A 19,858-nucleotide genomic window follows, 5' to 3' on the forward strand; every position below is an offset into this window, starting at 1 on the left:
GAGACTAAAAAATCAACGAACAAATCAGATTAAAAATATGCTTTATTGCTTTCATGAGCTAATCGTGAATATATACTGATCATAATTTAAGCAGGTCTTAAGTACCTTACTGTGTCTCCAAACCTTTAAACAAATGCATTGCCACAGGAGGCCCAATAAACTGTATTGCCATTCTCCCGGCCTCTTTGATCATAAGTAACACATTACAGGTTACTACACTAATATAGATATATGCATTTATATATAAATGAGTACACCACTGGGTTACTTGAAGCCATACTTTGGTTTTACAACATGTTTGTAACATAATTATGTACACTTTTTGCTATTACATCACGTCATCAGATATCTCTCAACATTGCTCTGGAGCCGTCAAATTAACAATCTCTGAAGTAGTTAATATATACAATTAATAATTGGAATTCATAGATGATAATGTCGTTATTTATATAATAAGAATAATTTGTATGAAATTGTTTCTGACGATATTACAATCTTTATTTAACTTTATTTTATTGCTATTGTTCGAGCTATACCAGCTGGCAGCTCGTATATGCTTCGTTTTATGTCAAAAATATTACAGACGCTAATATAAATCTCTTAAGTAAAAGGAATCTCCTACATACGATTCTTCCTATAGGTGCGGAATGGATGTATGCACATGAACTTAAGATCATTTTACATCCATCGCTTTTGTGAGAAGAAACTCACGTGGTTAATGGTATTGCTTAAACAATACTTGGAATAATGTTTTAGGTACTACGTGAATAAATTTATGGTGAAATGTTTCGTGGAACTCTTTAATTATCATCCTTAATAAATTCTGTCAGAAATTAGCTTTGCATGTCTCATTTTAATAACAACGAATCAAACTTCCCATAGTTAAAGTATCAAAACATCATTCACACATACAATTCATCACAAGGCAACAGAACAGACAGAAAATTTTATCACGAGAAGGAATTCACGTATCAAATTTTATTTATAAATATTGGTGTATTTATAAGGCTGACTTATAGTAAGTGAAATTTCTTCCCTTTTGAGTCTTTACAATTTACAACTTGTGTCTGCTTAATAGAATTCATATTTAGCTTTTAATGAAATAGTTTATTTCTCTTCTTGCCACAAAAACAATTCCTTTCACCAACAGTTTCAGCTTGTTACTTACATCAGTCAGTGCTGGTAGAAAGCTGGTCCTAGAAACCATTTGCTCCAACTGACTGCAGATACTACTGATATGCATACTGCTGAGGCCACTGACGATGTCAGCATGCGTGTTCTTCTTATTTGCTCTTAGGCTAAGCGTATTTCTTCATTGTGTCGTACTGACGAATACCAAAAAGGAACGCAGCCCTTTCTGCTGGAGTCAGCTCTGACTTCACAAAGTTAATATTACAGTAAGGGAGCCAGAAGTTAAAAATAATTTATTCTGCTAAATGAGTTGAGTAGTGGTTTTAATGAAAGCCTGTTAGAATACTTTATCTAGTTTGTGTATTGGGGAGAATTTCATTACCGTTTGTAATTTAACCACTTGTTATGGGATGCGGAATAATTTTGAAGCAACACCGTGCGGCAGAAGATAAGGAAGGTTATTCATCATTGGATTGAAACTAAACTAGCGTCACTTCTTCAGGTGTCCGCCTGAAGGAAACAACTTACGCATGTTCCGGCCTCAATGAATGCCTGTTTCTACCATTAACTTTGAAGGACCAGGGAAAACCAAAGCAATATTCCTTGAAATTCTTTTGGTTTTCATACCAGGTTATGCTTACATTCTTCGGACTTTCTCCATTATTATCATCAGGAAATGACAGTCGTACCTGAGTCTGTGGCAGCAAGAAAGCCAAGATCTTTATAGCCGCTGGAGAAATGGTAACGTTACTCCATTAAGTGCATAAAAATGTCATACTAAATACTGAAATGAAGAGCACGAAGGTGATTGAGGCTATTGTGGAATGAGTACAGGGTTTATGATGCCTACAGATTCATGAGTACTTTTAAGGAAAATTTCAAAATGTGAAAATATGCGAAATGTGACGGAGTTTTATACATATTTTTTGCCAGTTTATTCATTAATGACTGAATATTTGCGCACCGCAAAATTAAAACAACAGCAGTACAGATCAGAGTGACATTAATTTATTTGTTAATAAGAATAACATGTTAGTTTTATTACTAAGGGTGTTTTTGTCTAAAAATTCTTGTTCATTACGATGCAGTTCGTTAGGGTTGTTACTCTGTTAGTACCCAGACATAAATTACTCGTTGCTTTCTAAAAAGAGTAGTTCAATCTAATACGGGAACGGAAGCAAATGGAGAATATTTTACCTTACACAACTGCCTATATTCTTGTCAAAATAGCCACAAATAACGACCAACACTCATTTATACTGTCATCAGTTATTACACAGTAAAAATGTGATCATTATTCATGCATCGACTGTGTTTGAAATTAGCTAAATCTGCAAGATTAGTATTGACGTTTCAAATACCATGGGTAAGTAATTTTCGGCACGTACCACCATGTGATGATAAAAAGACAGCATGTAAGACGAATAATTTCATTCTTGTTTTTATACCCAGCTCTGCAATTTCAAAGTATTCTATACAAAAGTTTTGAATTGCTTAAAGTAATGAAATGAATGAGTGTAAAATTGGACATCGTATTCAGTAAGTTGCTTGAAAGTAGTGCAAATTATGATGGCAATAATATTCCCCGTATCGTCCATCAGATGGCGTATTGTACGCTATCCCCACAAGTACGCAACAATCTGAAAGAATGACAATGAACCAACACTTCTGAGGTAACATAGGGAATAGGAATAAAACATCATATTAAAATAGTGATTTAATCATCGAATTACACGAAACTAAGTTGCACGCTGGTGACCCACAAAATGTCTCTAACTTCTCTAAGTTCATATTCATCAGTTCTTCCATTATATCTTGATTCTCATGATATTTAGACGAAACGTCAAACTTAAGAAATTAATAAGTGTTAATGTAAAACCATTGAAGTAACTGGGCCTGTATAAAGTTTTAAAGTCGACGAAATGGTAATGTTTACGTAATGCTCAATGTCATCGTAGGAACAGGTAAAAAGTTTCTGGAAAAAGGTACGAGGCTATGTCGTCCGTGCTTCGCCTTAAGTGATATCTGTACATCAGGAGTCTGTACTCCCTAAAATGTCAGAGAATTTTACAGGAAATGAAATTTCTGTTATTGTTTCAAGTAATTTTCGGAAGAGTGGCTATACTGACATAGGCATTCCATTAAATTTTACACAAGGAAATGTAATTCCGTTTCACATCGATATTATGCTGTAACGTAACCGCAAATACATAACTACTTTCGAGTAGCCATTTTCTTAGGTGGTATTTTTGCATAATAAACAGTGAGGGCACGAGCACCTGAGTTGGTACTCGTTTTTAATAATGCTACAAAAAGTACTTCTCATTTTGTTAGTAGTATTGATTCGTGATCATGAGTGCATCTCTTAACCTGCATCTCCATGGAGTGAACGTTGAATTACATGTCACCATCATTGATCACAAAGATATTTCATATACTGATCATAGACACTGTCAGAAGGATATCACACATTTTCTGGGATAATACGTAGTACTGATGAACGGCCAGTTGCATGGAAAGACAATAGCCAAATTTAACGCTCTCTTACTATAACAAAAGCTGTATATACGAATGCTAGGAAGTACCGTAGGGGCGCGACGGTACATGGCGTACGACATGCATAAATTGAGTATGAACACTTCGAACACATAAAGGTAAAGGCCATTATAAACTGATAGGCGTCCCCGATATCATACATCGCTTCGATTTACTTATCAGCTTTCACTATTTTAAGTGAGTAGAGACCCGACAATGCCATTGTATCTGATACTGTGTTCTTTTTCCGTCGTAAATTCAAACTGATAGGCGTCCCCGATATCATACATCGCTTCGATTTACTTATCAGCTTTCACAACTTAAAGTGAGTAGAGACCCGACAATGCCATTGTATCTGATACTGTGTTATTTTTCCGTCGTAAATTCCAGCTGTTGCAAACGCAGAACCGTTAAAGTATTACTTCTCAATGATGCCGGCAGAAGGCCGGGGAATCTAAAGGTGTGTTAATAGCACACAGACTTTCTTTAATTATGTCTTCAAGCACTTCATCACTTGTTTTGTTAAAAATAAATACATTTCATCTTAGAACTGGCTATTACGCAGGACTCTCTATGAACATAATCTTCTTGTTCGAGCACTATGAAGGTCTGCATGTGCCTACAAGTAAACACCTGAAAAATGTATCAACCTAGGGTCGAACTCTTAACTAATTTTTAAATAAATTTGAACAGAAAGAAATATTGAGACAATGATACCTTCAATCAATGACATTAAGGAGGTTGTTTATGTCAGTATTTTTCAAATAGCAACCGTCATTAAAATGAGTGTACAACTAAACACTTCTTTATCATTTATCGAAATGTTTGATTTGTTATTACCACAAATAATACTGTAATATAGCAGGTTTCGATTCCCGATACCTCCTCAGACTTTTTCTGAAGTAGAGAGATGTGGTGCGGAGTGCACTCACCGCTTTTGAGGCCACACGAGAGCTGCATGAATAAAGAAGCAACGGTATCATCAGGATTCATCCGGTGGCAGTAACGGGACGATCATAGACAACATTCGGAAAATCGGAACAGGTGTAGGTCTAATCCGTGAATGGTGTTACGTTAACAATATATCAAAACTGAACCGTTGTGGAGCTACGAGAGTACAACGACAACCAACCTGCAGCGAACACATCGTGCAAACGCACGTGTCTGGTTGTGTCCAGTGGTTGCGGTCCTTCATTTAATTGAAAACGTCAACTTTGTAGTAATGCTAGTAGGAGGAATATGCTGTAAAAGGTGTGATTTGAGAGAAAATGGGTATTTAAAATAAGTTTCTCTTTCCTTTTCCGCCTTTCACTTAGTTCACACTTACCGACCTACTCTACTTGAGCCAACGGAAGTTCGTTCGGGCGCTCTATTCGTCCACAAAAATTAAAATACGGAACCTCACAATCCTACAGGTCGACCAACTCAAGGCTCAGTGTTTTTGCACTAAGACTTATTGTCTTTACAAATTAAAGGCATTACGGTACTATTAACATTCTTTAATTAGTAGTCTAGCTTTCACCAGTGAACGCCACAGAAAATGCGAGCCTAACGTAATAAGCCATGGATAGCATTTAAAGTTTGTCAGCTTCGACTGTTCGTCCGAGAACATTATCGTCGGCAAAATTAATAAATGACTGCGCTCTTTAGCAGAAAAGGGGAGTCAGTTTAACCTCACACTTGAGCGCGTTCGTAGCTTATTGGCTGTCGTTTTAGGGCCGCAGCTCCACGACGGTGCGAATCCGACTTAGGATTACCTGGGGAATTTTACTCGTTTCCATGTCTCTCAGCCTTCTCTGATCTTATTATCAAATTGCTTCTCTCTAGCCTGTATACTGCAGCTACTTAGAAGTTTGGTGAACGGACGTTCCATTGTTTCTCAGGTGTATATTTCTAGATTAACGACTGTACCAGAACGCGGCCGAAGCGGCGCCAAATACTGAGCTAAATCTGCGTGGGACTAAATCAGGGTGACACTCGTGTGCATCAAAACAGCTAGCCATTTGTGTTGCTGGTGGGACAGAGCGCTCAGCCGCGAATCAGTGGCAGGCAGTGTCATGGCATGCCGGAGCAGGCTGATGTATCACCACGCGCCTTGCCCAATCCATTATCATCCGCACAGCAGGACAACAAGCTGACACGCGTAGCGCAGTGTAACAACAGCAGCTCCAGCCACCACTACCTCTGGAAACAACGAACGCGGCTACGCCCACGTCATTCGGGCAGGTTACAACAGGCGTTCGTGTTTGGGGTACGAACACTAGCGCCATTTGATGTTTATCGGCACTACGCGGAGCTGATAAATAATTTCTACGAACGGCGCTGCCACCTCGGTAGTTACAAGCCTAACTGCATTATAGGTCACTCTCATTCGATAAAGAAAGCGGAAGCAACAGCATTTTGTACTAGTTCATGTACAAGGGCATTGAGTAATTTTGTTCGAGTCGGGAAAAATTTAACTCGGGAAAAGGGCAGTCGTTAAGCAAAAAATGACCACTGCGATTATTTACGTTGTCGTGTTGGTATCTCAGGCACAGAAAACGGCAATGTGCATCACACAACTGTCATTCCTATTTGCGTTGAGTGAGCATTTAAACTGGTAAGAGACATTCTCCTAGAGGAATAACACTATTTAGGACATTACAGATTTATCTTCGGTAATGACTTTTTACACCTGCGTTGTTAATTTCAATCAAAGTACTTCAACATGGCTATAACACACTCACAAAGTATGAAGACAAGAAACAAATATGGTCGGATGAATATTTTATCGGATGTAGTTAAATTTATATACAACATACACTTGCGGAACATTATTTTTCCAGTGTGAAGTGCTTTCATTTCTTCAGCATGCGTTGCACTTAAGCTTCTTTGTTTACACGTACTGCTAGTCACCAAGCGAATAAGAAGTGATAGGTCTTCTCTTTCAACGCAATGGAACAACTGGCCTCAGAAGGGAATACCAAAAGGAGAAGAGATGGACTAAACACTGTTAGGTGCATAAAATACAATAGGCAGTTCTCGTAAGGACTTAATGTACAAGATACTTTTGCCCAATACGACTTAGCAGAAGTTGGAACCACCAAGACATGATCCATTAGATATTTATGGAGTAGTAGGTTCGGTTCTCTTTTCCTCACTGTTTCCACTATATTTTACTGACAGCAAGATAAACCTGTTAAACGGAAGCAGTCTGTGATTACGCAGTCATCTCAGAAGTCCGAACCTAGAGATTTCATTCAGCCCGACAATAACGCACTATACGTGAAAAGGAACGTTGCATCACGTATTCCTAAGGTGCTTTATGTTTCATGTATCTCCAAGAAGATCTAAACAATGTACATAGCGCGATCAGTGCAAAGTAACAACCTACACGAATTATATTTATTGGTGCGCCACCAGCGAGTTATTCAGCAAGGAAGAAAATAACTGGAAGAGTATCTTATTATTACTCCACTGAAAAATGCGCACCACATATCACTCTTATCACGAATAAGTTACGCAAAATAGGTTGACACCGCGCTAAAGAGCAGCGAGAAAGTAAAGCCTACAAAACGAAAGTAGTGCATCATCTTTCTAAAGCAAAGATCAAAAACAAACCATAAATCCAAATAATTTAGGGGCTGTTTGTCGGTATAAAATTCTACGCGAAAGAATTCATGAATTGATGAATGTATTCAGGGGAGATTCAGTAAGACTTGGAACACATTAAAACTCTCTTCCGACTACTTTGAGGATGACATGAACTAGAATAAAAAAAAGGCGTAAATGGAAGCCAGATTGTCCAAATTCAGTTTCTGAATTAACATAGTTTCAGGTGAACAACCAAAAGAAAATTTAAAAGGAAGCACACATTATAGTTATTAGGTTTAAAATAGAAAAAAAGTGAACTTCGCGCCATATTTTATGCGGAAATCGATAGTAACCCACTCTAGATGAGACATAGATGTCGAAACATGTTTTAATTTGCCACGAATTTTTCATGAGCTTCCTGCTGAAACTGACTTCCGTCAGTTAAACGAATAATCTACGAAAGAGAGGAGGTTAACGTGAATGATGAAGAGAAATACCTCAAGCAAGTTAAAAAAAAAAAAGATACTTATTTTTGATGTGTTTACAATAAGCGAAAAAAAGAACCGAATGACGAGGAAAGCGAAATGTATGGGCGGAAATGTCACAATTAATAAAATACTGAGGGCCACTATGCCGTGGTCAGGTGGCTTTCGCTTTTAAACCCAACGTTTGGTCCTCATCTGTGGAGGAGATTTTCTGGGGCATCGTAGGTTCTATAGCGTGCGATTCACACCCTGGATTGCTACTGACTGCAGCAAAATTATAACGAGAATTTTGAAAGAATGATGAAGAACGGCTAAAAGAGCTCGAGGGCAACTTTAGAAGAAGAGAGGTTAACAGATCACTTTTTGAGGAATACGCTTTGGAATGAGGAAACAATCACATTCGCTTCCATAGGACTCACGTTCTAGCAAGCGCAAGCGGATACCATGAAATAGAGAGGCCATAGAGGTTGCTAAACTCTCAAACGATTTCAGTAGGAATGGGATGACGTGAAATTGTATGACATCTGAATCCTGGCGCCGGAGGAGATACGCACCAGTGACAGCAACAATGGACGACGGCGACCGACAACGGCCAACTGCGCTCGGATATTCAAAACAGGTGACGTGAGCCACTGCACGGGAGCACGCATAAACGGGATTTTGCTGCAGTTACCAGCGAGCCAGGATATGAATCGCACACTCAAAGAAGCTAGATCAACCTTGAAAATTTCCTCCGTAGATGGGGACCGACAACCACCCGACCACGGCCAAATACAGCGAATATGTTATTAATTATAATAATCTTTACACACCTAGTAATTATTAATGGGTATTCAAGAGGAAATTTTATGAAAAACTGTTTCCCAACTTAATTTCGTCTCGTGCTCCAAATATACAGCTAAGTTATAAGATCACTTCTGTTTTGTATAACGTTAATTATCGCGGAGGTTACATTAAAGAAGATTGTTTTATCTCTATAGAAACAACGATAATTATGCAATAAGACTTTAAATGTTATCGGGAAAGCAGAACAAACAATAACCGAAACCCTAAAATAATAAATAATACCCTCTTATTACCAGTAATCGGTGAAAAAGACAGTAATCACTTGGTTTTTAGTGCATTTACACGTACTTCTACCCACAGTCCGTGTTGAAGAGACTATAATAGCTGTGATATATTATAATTTTATGACACTCTCAAGTCAACTGCCTGCTATGGTTGTGGTTCGATGCAACGATGTTTAAGGTGATTAGGTGTGCGAACTCAATGGATTAAATTTTCTTCGAGGTTAATGAAACGCATTAACAATATTTAACGATTAACGGTCAATAATGGAAATTTGAAATTTGGTCGCAAATAAATGTACACTACGTGTATTCACTTGGAGTTAATGATGGAAGTACTCGTAGATTCTGGAACGTAAACTTTAGATGTTACGTGAAACTTCGGCACGTATTAACAGGTAAACTTCGCCTACTTGATCAGCATGCACCGGTGCAGCACAAGGCGATTTCCTCCTGTATCGTGGAAGAAGGTGAAATATCTACCAATGTTAGTGGATATGGCCTCAAAATTAGAAGAAAATCTTACCAAATATCTTATACTTCGTAGTTTTCACGATCAACATAAAGAAGGTAAATTATCTATCAATGTTAGTGGATACGGCCTCAAAATTAGAAGAAAATCTTACCAAATATCTTATACTTCGTAGTTTTCACGATCAACATAAAGAAGGTAAATTATCTATCAATGTTAGTGGATACGGCCTCAAAATTAGAAGAAAATCTTACCAAATATCTTATACTTCGTAGTTTCCACGATCAGCATAAAGAAGGTAAAGTATCTACCAATGTTAGTGGATACGGCCTCAAAATTAGAAGAAAATCTTACCAAATATCTTATACTTCGTAGTTTTCACGATCAGCATAAAGAAGGTAAATTATCTATCAATGTTAGTGGATACGGCCTCAAAATTAGAAGAAAATCTTACCAAATATCTTATACTTCGTAGTTTTCACGATCAACATAAAGAAGGTAAATTATTTACCAATGTTAGTGGGTACGGCCTCAAAATTAGAAGAAAATCTTACCATATATTTTATACTTCGTAGTTTTCACGAACAGCATACCACTCAGATATCACATGACACTGTCGTGTTAAAACTATAGCAAGCCACCGATTTTTAACTGAATAAAGGATACATCAAGATAGAATGTTTCATACCATGTCTGAATAATTATCTCATATACCTAAGAACGTCAGTCTACGATGTAAATTGTCGAAGAGATTGATACTTCATATTTTTCAGATTCCTAATATACTTAATGATGGATGTCAGAACGTCATTTGGTGATATTGCGTCATAATTTATTGATGATCTTTTCATAAAATATATGCTTTCCATTAAAAGTTTCATTAATTTTCATGAATCGAGACACCACAGCAGTGAGTCTTTTTACTATGGGACAAAATTCCGTGTGACGAAAGAACTACGCTCCGAAAAAGCATTGAAATAATCTCACTATTTCAGCATAAAAATTGCTTCGGGTTGCCTTATATTCATGCAATTTTTGTCTTTTTCTTCCAATAATATAATTATCTCGGAATTTCAGTATTTTATGTATTGTACCCTGCGCTAGTTGGAAGACGCAGTAATCACTTGCAGGTCTTCATTGTCCAGTGAAGTTGATTGTAGTAACTATTGCAAGGAAAACAATAATAAAAAAGAAATAATAATAATATTAAATCGGAAAGAAGTGAGGAGGAATGCCACATGCAGTTTTTCAAGAGAACATTGCAGTTTGACTGGAAAGCCTGCGTAAAAATTTAAACAGTAAATAATAGTCGACTTCGTCATCAGATTCTTAATCCCTAGGATAAATTAAACACCGACGCACGTTTTATCTGCTACATCATAAACAGGAATTGAGTAGCCTTGTTTGATATAGCTGAAGATGTTACCAAGGAGACAGAGATCGATAAGAGGTTGTAGTGTAAAATTATCTAAAAACAAAAGCATTTCAGATGTTTGCGATTGTCTGCTGCAGCATATTATGATTACGTCAATGCCATCATGACTTTTTCGGTCTCTCCCCTTACTGTTTTCAATTTTATCAACATGTACTGAATGAAGGCGCTACGTAGAAGGCGTTAAGTAGAAGTCACCATTAATATAATGGATTATGATTGGCTGGTACATGTATGCAAAGGCATCATGTTGGATGACTTCGATGCAGCGGCATAAGTTTCGTACTCCCGTTTTCCCTTTCCGTAACATTTGGTGGCGTAATTGCTTGAAGGTCGCTTGGTGATTCACGGAGAGGAAGCAGATGAATGGCAGCGAACTCTTTGTAATTTATAGATGGCCCTCTTGCGGCCCATTCGCTCTTACTCTCGAAGGCGCCGGCGATTCTGCCGGTCCCCCTCCTCCTCTCCGTCCTGGCCCTAGTTCCACTCTTTCCATCTTTTTGGTTTCTTTTCTTTTTACTCGCGCGTGGCGTTACTGCAGGCAACTTTATGGCAGCGCCAGCAGCGCAGTGGCAGTGCGCCAGCTGGCGCCCCTGCGTGCCAGGCAACCCGTGGGGCTGGCGGACCACCCTCCCGTTTCCTAACTGCGGATAGCTGCTCAAGGTGTCTCCTTATTTACCGCTGATTTCCACCACAATATTAGGTAAGAGCACTTACTTATGATGGGTTCTTCAGATGTGAGAGGTCGTAAACAATTTTATTTGACCGCGTTCACGGTTCGTACGTCATGTTACTGACTCATTGAACATATTGAATGGATGATGTAGTGTTGACATTTCATGATATCTATCTCATGGTTCTGTCTACTGCAGATGGTTGACCTTTCTACGTACAGAATTTTATGTGTTGGTCTTGCGTCTGGATAAAAATTGGAATGCAAGAAGGTCAAGTTAAATATTAAATAAGCAGAGACGATATCGATATAAAGCATAATCAGTCTGCGCATATGCCTTATAAGCCAAAGACAACAGTGCGTGATACTTCCACATCATGCTTCATGGAGAATGTAACGTTATTGTGTTATCTGCTAAGTATAAACTAACTCAAAGATAATCATGTAGTTTGCCTAAGATCATTGATGAGATTAATAACTGAATCTATTATGGTGTCAGTTTTGTAGACAATTTCCTAATTCAATTACAGTTTAAGGAGCTTGGTCACTAGTGAACTGCGCAATTCATAACGAAAGACTAACAAAATTTGTGTAGGCGATTAGAAAATATAGAAATCAAATGACATAGCAGCTAAAATGACTGTATTTGAAGTATCTGTTATGTTGTAGCATGGTGATTGGAAAAGACAATGATCTGTACATGAACTCCTTATCTTTATTCGAAATACCGCGTGGAGTTATACTGGACAAAGTTAATAAAACATAGCGAAGTAAAGTAGACGGGTGCAAATCAAATTCGGAACAATTTAACTGCAAATGGTTAGACAATTGTGATAAGCCATGAATAATGTTGCAGCTCTCAGTTAACAGGAACAATATATAGTATATGTCCTGTGTTTTTAAAGAAGAATTTCATTTCGTATCAGTCTTTAATTGAAATCAAGAAGAACCTAGTTTTTTTACAAACAAATCTTGATGTAGAAGACGCATATTTCAGTAAAAGGGTAAAAGAAAAACTATAATAAAATATACAGAAAAATCGAATGCAGCTAGGAGACAGCTTGACGAAATGTAGATCGCTCTTAATAAAAAGTGCTGTGGAAGTCATGTATAACATTATAATGTAACGTTGGTTGATATGGAGTAACTGAAAAATTTATACACTGAGAGCCAAAACTGAAGATTAAATATCAGTACAATTGCATACGGAGAAAATTTGCCAGGGTTCACCCAAAAAAGCTAGGCTTCGATAAATGTATCTTTATGAGACGTTCTCAAATTAAAGAACTGCTAGTCAGTAGGAATCATATTTGTTACACCACTATTATTCAGCTACCCAGAAACATAAAATATTAATTTTGACACTGATTACTAAACAATATTCTTGAATGACATATTAGGACTATTAAAAATCATTTCTCTGGAAGTTTTGATACCCACCAAGGAAATATTAATAATGTACCTTCACTAAAAAAAGTGAATAAACGATATGCAAACCTATTACGGCACTGCGAAGTTTCCAGGTGTTCTCATCAGGGAAGCTAGGAACAATTCTCTGACGCAAATGTCTTCCTTAGCAACGACTATATAGGTATAAAACTTATTTCTAAATTCTCACAAAGTATTAAGTTGACATGTATGATACAGTAACAAACAGCGGTGAATACATCTCCCCAACCACTCATTTTAACAGTTTGCGGACCATCGGCAGCGTGCAGTCTGTCTCCCTTGAGAGTTAACCATTATACATTTATCCACATTCCGTACTTCTCGCTCAGTATCTAGGAGCTTAAAAGAAGTGACAAGCACAATAACAACATTTCCGCCATTACATAAGTACTCTTTTATTTAACTCATGTCTATTCAGCGGTGGAGAACAGTAGTCTGCAGAGACGTAATTAAATATTCAGTTACTATCCATGTTCCTTCAGTATTCAGCCTTCTACCAGCACCCCACATCATGTCCAGCAAATAATGTGACCAACTACTCGTACACTGCAGTAAAGATACAATTTCTTTAAGTACACAACATAAATAACACAGAAATATTTAAATAACCACATTCATGTTAACGATAGTAGGTGACTAGATACTACACAAAAATTACCACGACATAAATTATCACAGCACAAACAATAATAACATTAATGTTTAGCACAATGACTAGAGGAGGATCTACGAGTATTATGGCAATAATAATATCAGATAATACCAGATCTTAGCTAACAAAGCACATCACATAAAATAATATCCTAAAAGCTAAGTTCCATAATATTGGAGACGAATTACCAGCAAACATATAACATTTTCATATATGGTACACAGACATGCAGACATACTATTAAGTGATATTGATACACTCTTTTTTCAACGTACACCAAAAATAGTTTCATTTCACCATCATATTTCCACTTTATATCCACAAATTGACTCTCCCGTTTTTGTCTATCTCTTTGTTGCTCTGTTTATCTGATTATTATTGCTAGTGTTAGGGCAGATGTGATATTTTACGGGTCTTCATTAACAATACCCGATAGTTGGTATAACTAATAAAGCATCTCATTGAAATACTGCAGAATAAATGAAATAGGCCTAATGTTTCCAAACATGCTCCCTATCATCACAATAAAGAAAGAACTACCCTGAGACTTTTCAAATTTCAGATTAACTCGTTATTCAATTTCTTAAATTGGCATCAGTGAAAGCAACGTTTTACGTCATACAAAATTCTAATTTCAGCGTCATAATTCTCTTCATATGTAGATTTAAATGTTAAAAAACTATGATAATATATTTTTAAAAAAGTTATATACCTTAGTGCAATACTATGTAGGTACAGTGAATTATTTCAAAGCTTCAGTTTCACATGAAACAATCTCAAACATATGCTGCTAGTTTGCAGCAAAATTTGACCAAATAATCTGGTCACAAACTAATTAAATATGACTAAGAAATAGTTCGTTGCTCATTAATTGTTTTGGTAATGATAAATTATACATGCTAATAAGATAGCGTCCCTGTAACTACAATATACTCAATATCTTTGGGAATGGTGGCGGGGCAGTGTAGGCCGATTCTACGCTACTTCCAGTCGTGGAACAATTACCGTTTGCACGTATTCCAAGATGTCGTTGCCAGTAAATCAGATTTTCGACTTGTGTTGTTGTAGTAAGCCAAAGAAAACTTTTAGAAATAAAGCTATAGCATATCTTAGTGACAGTCTCTCAGAAAACTGCATTTGCACTCCAACAGTGTACTGTGCGATGTGATATTAGAGAAGTGTGCTGTAAACAACAGTTCTGCGATTTGTAATCAATCTTCAGCGACAGCTTATATGTTGGCATACTGCTTGTGGTCATGGAGTTACAGTGTGAGGCCCGACTTGAGTCGCTCATTCCTCTTGTTCCACAACTGGCCCACGCTCTCCCTTACTATCCTCCTTCTACGCCTATTCTCATCTGTTTGCCCATAGGTGCAGCCGTTGCCGTGTGTTCATGTACGAGTGCCGAGGAGTCAAACGACAGCAGAAAAATCTGTCCTTCGTTTGTTGCTTCTTGCTCATAAAAGCGAAATAATTTTCTAAACTCCAACGATTACAATTACGCCGCCAAAGTAAATATGAAATCAGTCTTTCGTTACATATGGGAATAGTACTTTGAACTTACATCTTACGTAGGCCTAAGATAACTGGTCGTCTGCTGGAATGAGCCCATTAGACAGAAAAATCGTTGTGTCACGTGTTAGCGTCGGTGGGTTGAAGGTATGGAGACACGTCACAGATGTACAAATATTTGTTAGTTTCCCTCTAAGATACGTGATTCAATCTCATTTAAATCTCTTAAACATTAACGTGGAAGATCGATGCTACAAATAATTTATGTAAATAACAAATATTCGTGCTGAATAACATTTCAGAATTAAAAAATCACACTATTACGGGGACAGTAATAAAGTTTTAATTACCACCTCGAACAAACAAAGGTACTATATTTTAAAGAAAGTAATTATTTTTTAATCGTTTGCAGGTACATGTCTGCAGTCAGGTACACTGGTATACATCGAACTCTGTGTGCCATAGTACCGCGTGTTCCGGAAGAGAAGCCAAAACAAAGTGGAACAGCCCGTTAATAAACTGTAGCATCGTGTGGTAGTGCGTTTTCGGCAGCAGTGGAAATATTGCAGCTGCATGAGACCTAACCGAACGGTTGAAGAAATCGCATTGGTTTGCGTGACATAGATACAATATTTCCGCTCCTATCAAAACCGAATTACCTTACGATACCTCAATTCATCGACGGTATGAGCCTTTCTGTTTCGGCTCCTCTAGTGACGTTATAGGGTCCTGTAGCGTGGGAATTTCATTCGGTATCAGAATTGCAGACATGCACCAGCAAACGAATAAAAGAAAATAGTTACGTAACTTCATTTTTAGGTGACAGTTACATCTTTATCACTAGCCCTCGTATAAGCGGAGCGGCTCTTGCTATCTCTCAATAATGAACTAGAAAATTGCGAAGAGATTTTCAACCTGAATTTGTGCCTAATTTCATCAAAGCCACAAGTGTGTATCTTTGTAATCATAACACACAGAAGGGGTAAATATTAGAGCTTTCTTCTCATAACGAAACGTAATCTTCTCATCTGAAGGAACAGTTACGTGCATTCTCATTTGCGATACTGAAATTGTGTAACGAATCAACGTCCTGAAGTGCTGACAGTAAAGAAGAATGAGTTCCCAAGTCAGGCAACGGCCGCACCACAAGCGCAACTTTGCATCATTAATACTGCTCTCATATGAGCTATTCTATACAAGCTGACTACCAGTCTTATACCGGTAACTTCCTATTTGCAAAAAAGGAAAATAGTGAAGAAATTATTCAGTACCCTATTTTGACAAAAATATTTCTGTGGTACAAAATCTCGCCTTCGCTGCTTACTTTATGAACTACAAATTCATTAGTTTCTACACTAGAATAATCGTTCTTGAAAACTCATATCTTTGGTTTAAAATATCGGTAGCGCTTAGTGTATCGTGCTTAGCTCAAGCAACAAAGAGAGAGATAGGCCTAGATATAGAGAAAAAGGATTTTCCAACATGTTTCCAATGCTCAGCCAAGTTTCTATCATTCTCTTGTACCACGACAGGTAACTAAATGAAAAAGTGAACAGCGAATAACGCAACTTGAGACACGTCTCGACAGTTGCGCTGTAGAAATTTCTCTTTAAAAATAATGCTGATGAGAAGATATGCTTATTGAGAACTTTTCTTTATAAATATAAGCTTCCCATGCAGCATTCTGTAAATAGTAATATACGAAACAATATTATTAAGAATAATTTCAATATATACCATTAAACAATTGTATGGTAGATTAACAGGGATATAGTAACTGACTTCATTGCCAGGCAGAATGAATATTAGGGGAACACGCTACCAACAGCCGTGCAACCGGAAACAATAATAGTGGACGCCTTGCTATTGGCAATAACCAATTAGAGTCAACCGCGATTACCAAGCTTTCTCTGTCTCTCCGCACGGCAAATATTTTTGTTTGACTCTCAGAAACGCAGAAGTCAAATTTCATTTCCCTGTTAATTACTTTATTGCTACATTTATACCAATATTAACATGGTAGTCACTTCCATACACAACTCAGTCCACATTAAAGACGACATAGACACGACACAGCTGCTTACCTTGAAAGATCATGTTTCGAAATTGAAAGTGCATTGTGTTGTTCTTTGTCTGCTCCCTAACAACGAACCTTGGTGGATGGGTAGTTTACTCCTACGCACTGCTGCACATTCTGCTGGTGCTTTTATCTCTGTCCTTAGTCCTGATTGGTCCCTGGCTCCTGCCTGGGAGAGGCCGGACAGGGACTTCGTTGTACCGTATTAGTAGCCGAGGTCATTAGCTCGTGGGCAGGTTGCGGATCAGGTTAAAGGAATAAAACGAAGACTCGCAGAGAGCACTTCGCGAACCGGATCTGCTGCCTTACAGATTGCCACTGAAGTCGCGGGATGAATGCAGTACTCTCCTGAAAGTGCACTTCTTGTGTCGGTGTTCTATAACACGAGTTTTGCACGACGCAGGTTTTTTTCTGTTGGACAAAAAGAAAACTGTGGAGCGAGATTAAATTCCGAAAATATCGAATTTCACACTAATAAGAAACCGGAAAGCTTAAGCCTTGAGAATGGTGATGATGAAGTATCACGTACAAAGTCCTCTGAATGTAGCTATCAGCAATGAAATAGTGTATCAAAGAACATTAAATTAGATAATGAAACGGCGCACGTGAGTATACGGATGTTATTGTCCAAACGCTCCAAGTAAGAGAAGGTAAGGAGTAAATGTTATCGACTACGCTGAAGTTGGAAGGAACACATTCAAGACTTTTCGGAATCGGTACAGCAGATACTCGTGCGTCATAAGCAGGGGGCCAACCGTTGGGAGTCAAAACGGAGGCAACTTTGACGAAGTGCTCTCCGCCAGCCTTCACCTTCAGGGAGTTGGGATCTGGTGGGTATCATGCGGAGCGTCCTTTACTATTAGACGAGCTCTATCTCGACCTCGACCTCGACATCGTTCCCGTCCTGCAAGTGAGTGGACGTGAGAACCGTCGTCGTGTTGGAGGAGGCAGTCGGCATCGGCGGCGGCTGGTTCTCGTCGTCCTTGAAGCACGCCGACTCGAGGTGCTTGTTGAGGTAGGACTTGAGCGCGAACGTCTTGTGGCAGCGCGAGCACGCGAAGTTCTTGTCCTGCGAGTGCGTCTGCATGTGGGCGCGCAGGTTGGAGCGGTCGGCGAACGCCTTGCCGCAGTGCGCGCAGCCGAAGGGCTTCTCCCCGGTGTGCGAGCGCAGGTGCCCCTGCAGCAGCCACGGCCGCGAGAAGAGCTTCCCGCAGACGCCGCACGCGTGCGACAGCTTGTGCGTGAGCAGGTGCATGGCGAGCGCCGGCATGCTCACGTACGCCTTGCCGCACGTCACGCACTTGCGCGCCGCCTGCGAGTCGAGCGAGCGGTGCGTCTGCTTGTGCCGCGACAGGTTGGACGACGTGGCGTACTGCTTGCCGCACTCGCTGCAGACGTACTTGCCGCCGCCCGCCTTGCCGCCGGCTCCAGCGGGGGCGCTGCCTGCGGCGCCGTCTTGCGGCTGCCCCTGGGTGCCCTCCGCCAGCACGACGACGGCGCCGCCCCCGATGCCCGGCGGCGCCGCCTCCTGTTCGCCGGGAGACGCGACCGCCGCAGCCTCGCACGACGCCGCCGCCGCTGCCGCCGCCGCCGCCTGTACGGCTGCCGTGCTCACGATCACCGGAGTCGCCGCCGACGTCACCGTCTGTGTCTGCGTCTGCGGCTGCGTCTGCGTCGTGGTCGTCGCGGTGTTCGCAGGCAACGTTTCCGTCACAGCCACTACCGACGCCGTCACCACCGGTTTGTTGACTTTCCTGTTCTTCGTGCGCCCGTCGGCCGCCATCAAAGCGTCGTAGGTGTATATCACAGATGTCTTCTGCGCCGGTGGAGGAATCACAGTTGCCACCTGCAAAAAAAAAAAAAAAAGTATATAGTGTCCAGGTGTCATCTTTCCTTAAATAGCAAACAACACAGACATCTGATTTCTTATTCACAGTCACCTTGGTCATATGGGATGGACTTAGAATATCCGAAACCGGAGAAAGTTTACAAGTATCATCATCATCAGTATCAACACTACTGTCCATGAAAATTGCTAAACCTAGAAGAAATGCAGATGATAAACGGGTATTCGTTGGACAAATATATTATACTAGAACTGACAAGTGATTAAATTTTCACGCAATTTGGGTGCTTAGATCCCCAGAACAACCACCTCTGGCCGTAATAACGTCCTTGGTATAGGCATTGAGTCAAACAGAGATTGGATAGTGTGTATAGGTACAGCTGCCCATGCAGCTTCAACACGATACCACAGTTCATCGAGAGTAGTGACTGGCGTATTGTGACAAGCCAGTTGCTCGGCCTTCATTGACCAGACGTTTTCAATTGGTGAGAGATCTGGAGAATGTGCTGGCTGTGGCAACAGTCGAACATTTCCTGTATACAGAAATGCCCGTACAGGACCTGCAACATGCGGTCGTGCATTATCCTGCTGAAATGTAGGGTTTCGCAGGGATCAAATGAAGGGTAGAGCTACGGGTCGTAACACATCTGAAATGCAATGTCCACTGTTCAAAGAGCCGTCAATGGGAACAAGAGGTGATCGAGACGTGTAACCAATGGCACCCCATACCATCACGCCGGGTGATACGCCAGTATGGCAGTGTGGCGATGTGCGTTCACCGCGTTGTCGCCAAACACGGATGCGACCATAATGAAGCTGTAAACAGAACATGGATTCACCCGAAAAAATGATGTTTTGCCATTCGTGCTCCCAGGTTCGTCGTTGAGTACACCTCTACCCTTCACGCTGCATCATAGACAGGAGCGCCTGCGATGGTGTAATCAACGACGAACC

General features: G+C 39.7%; 1 protein-coding gene across 2 annotated transcripts in view; it reads right to left on the reverse strand.

Moving 5' to 3' along the window:
• Positions 1-32: 32 nt before the first annotated feature.
• The window catches only part of LOC126343983 (zinc finger protein 628-like), a 427,045-nt gene continuing 407,219 nt past the window's right edge, over positions 33-19,858 (reverse strand). The window contains exons 4-5 of one of the 2 annotated variants that reach the window (XR_007565158.1): positions 17,066-18,904; positions 33-13,363 (exon numbers count right to left, since the gene is read on the reverse strand). Coding sequence is in view for 1 of the 2 variants with exons in the window: in XM_050001985.1 (XP_049857942.1) it covers positions 17,918-18,904 (987 nt within the window). In the remaining variant the exon portion in view is untranslated. Of the gene's footprint in view, positions 18,905-19,858 lie in introns of both variants that reach the window. The other variant, XM_050001985.1, reaches the window with a different exon arrangement.

The sequence above is a fragment of the Schistocerca gregaria genome, chromosome 1 (genome assembly GCF_023897955.1).
Source record: "Schistocerca gregaria isolate iqSchGreg1 chromosome 1, iqSchGreg1.2, whole genome shotgun sequence".
NCBI lineage: Eukaryota > Metazoa > Arthropoda > Insecta > Orthoptera > Acrididae > Schistocerca > Schistocerca gregaria.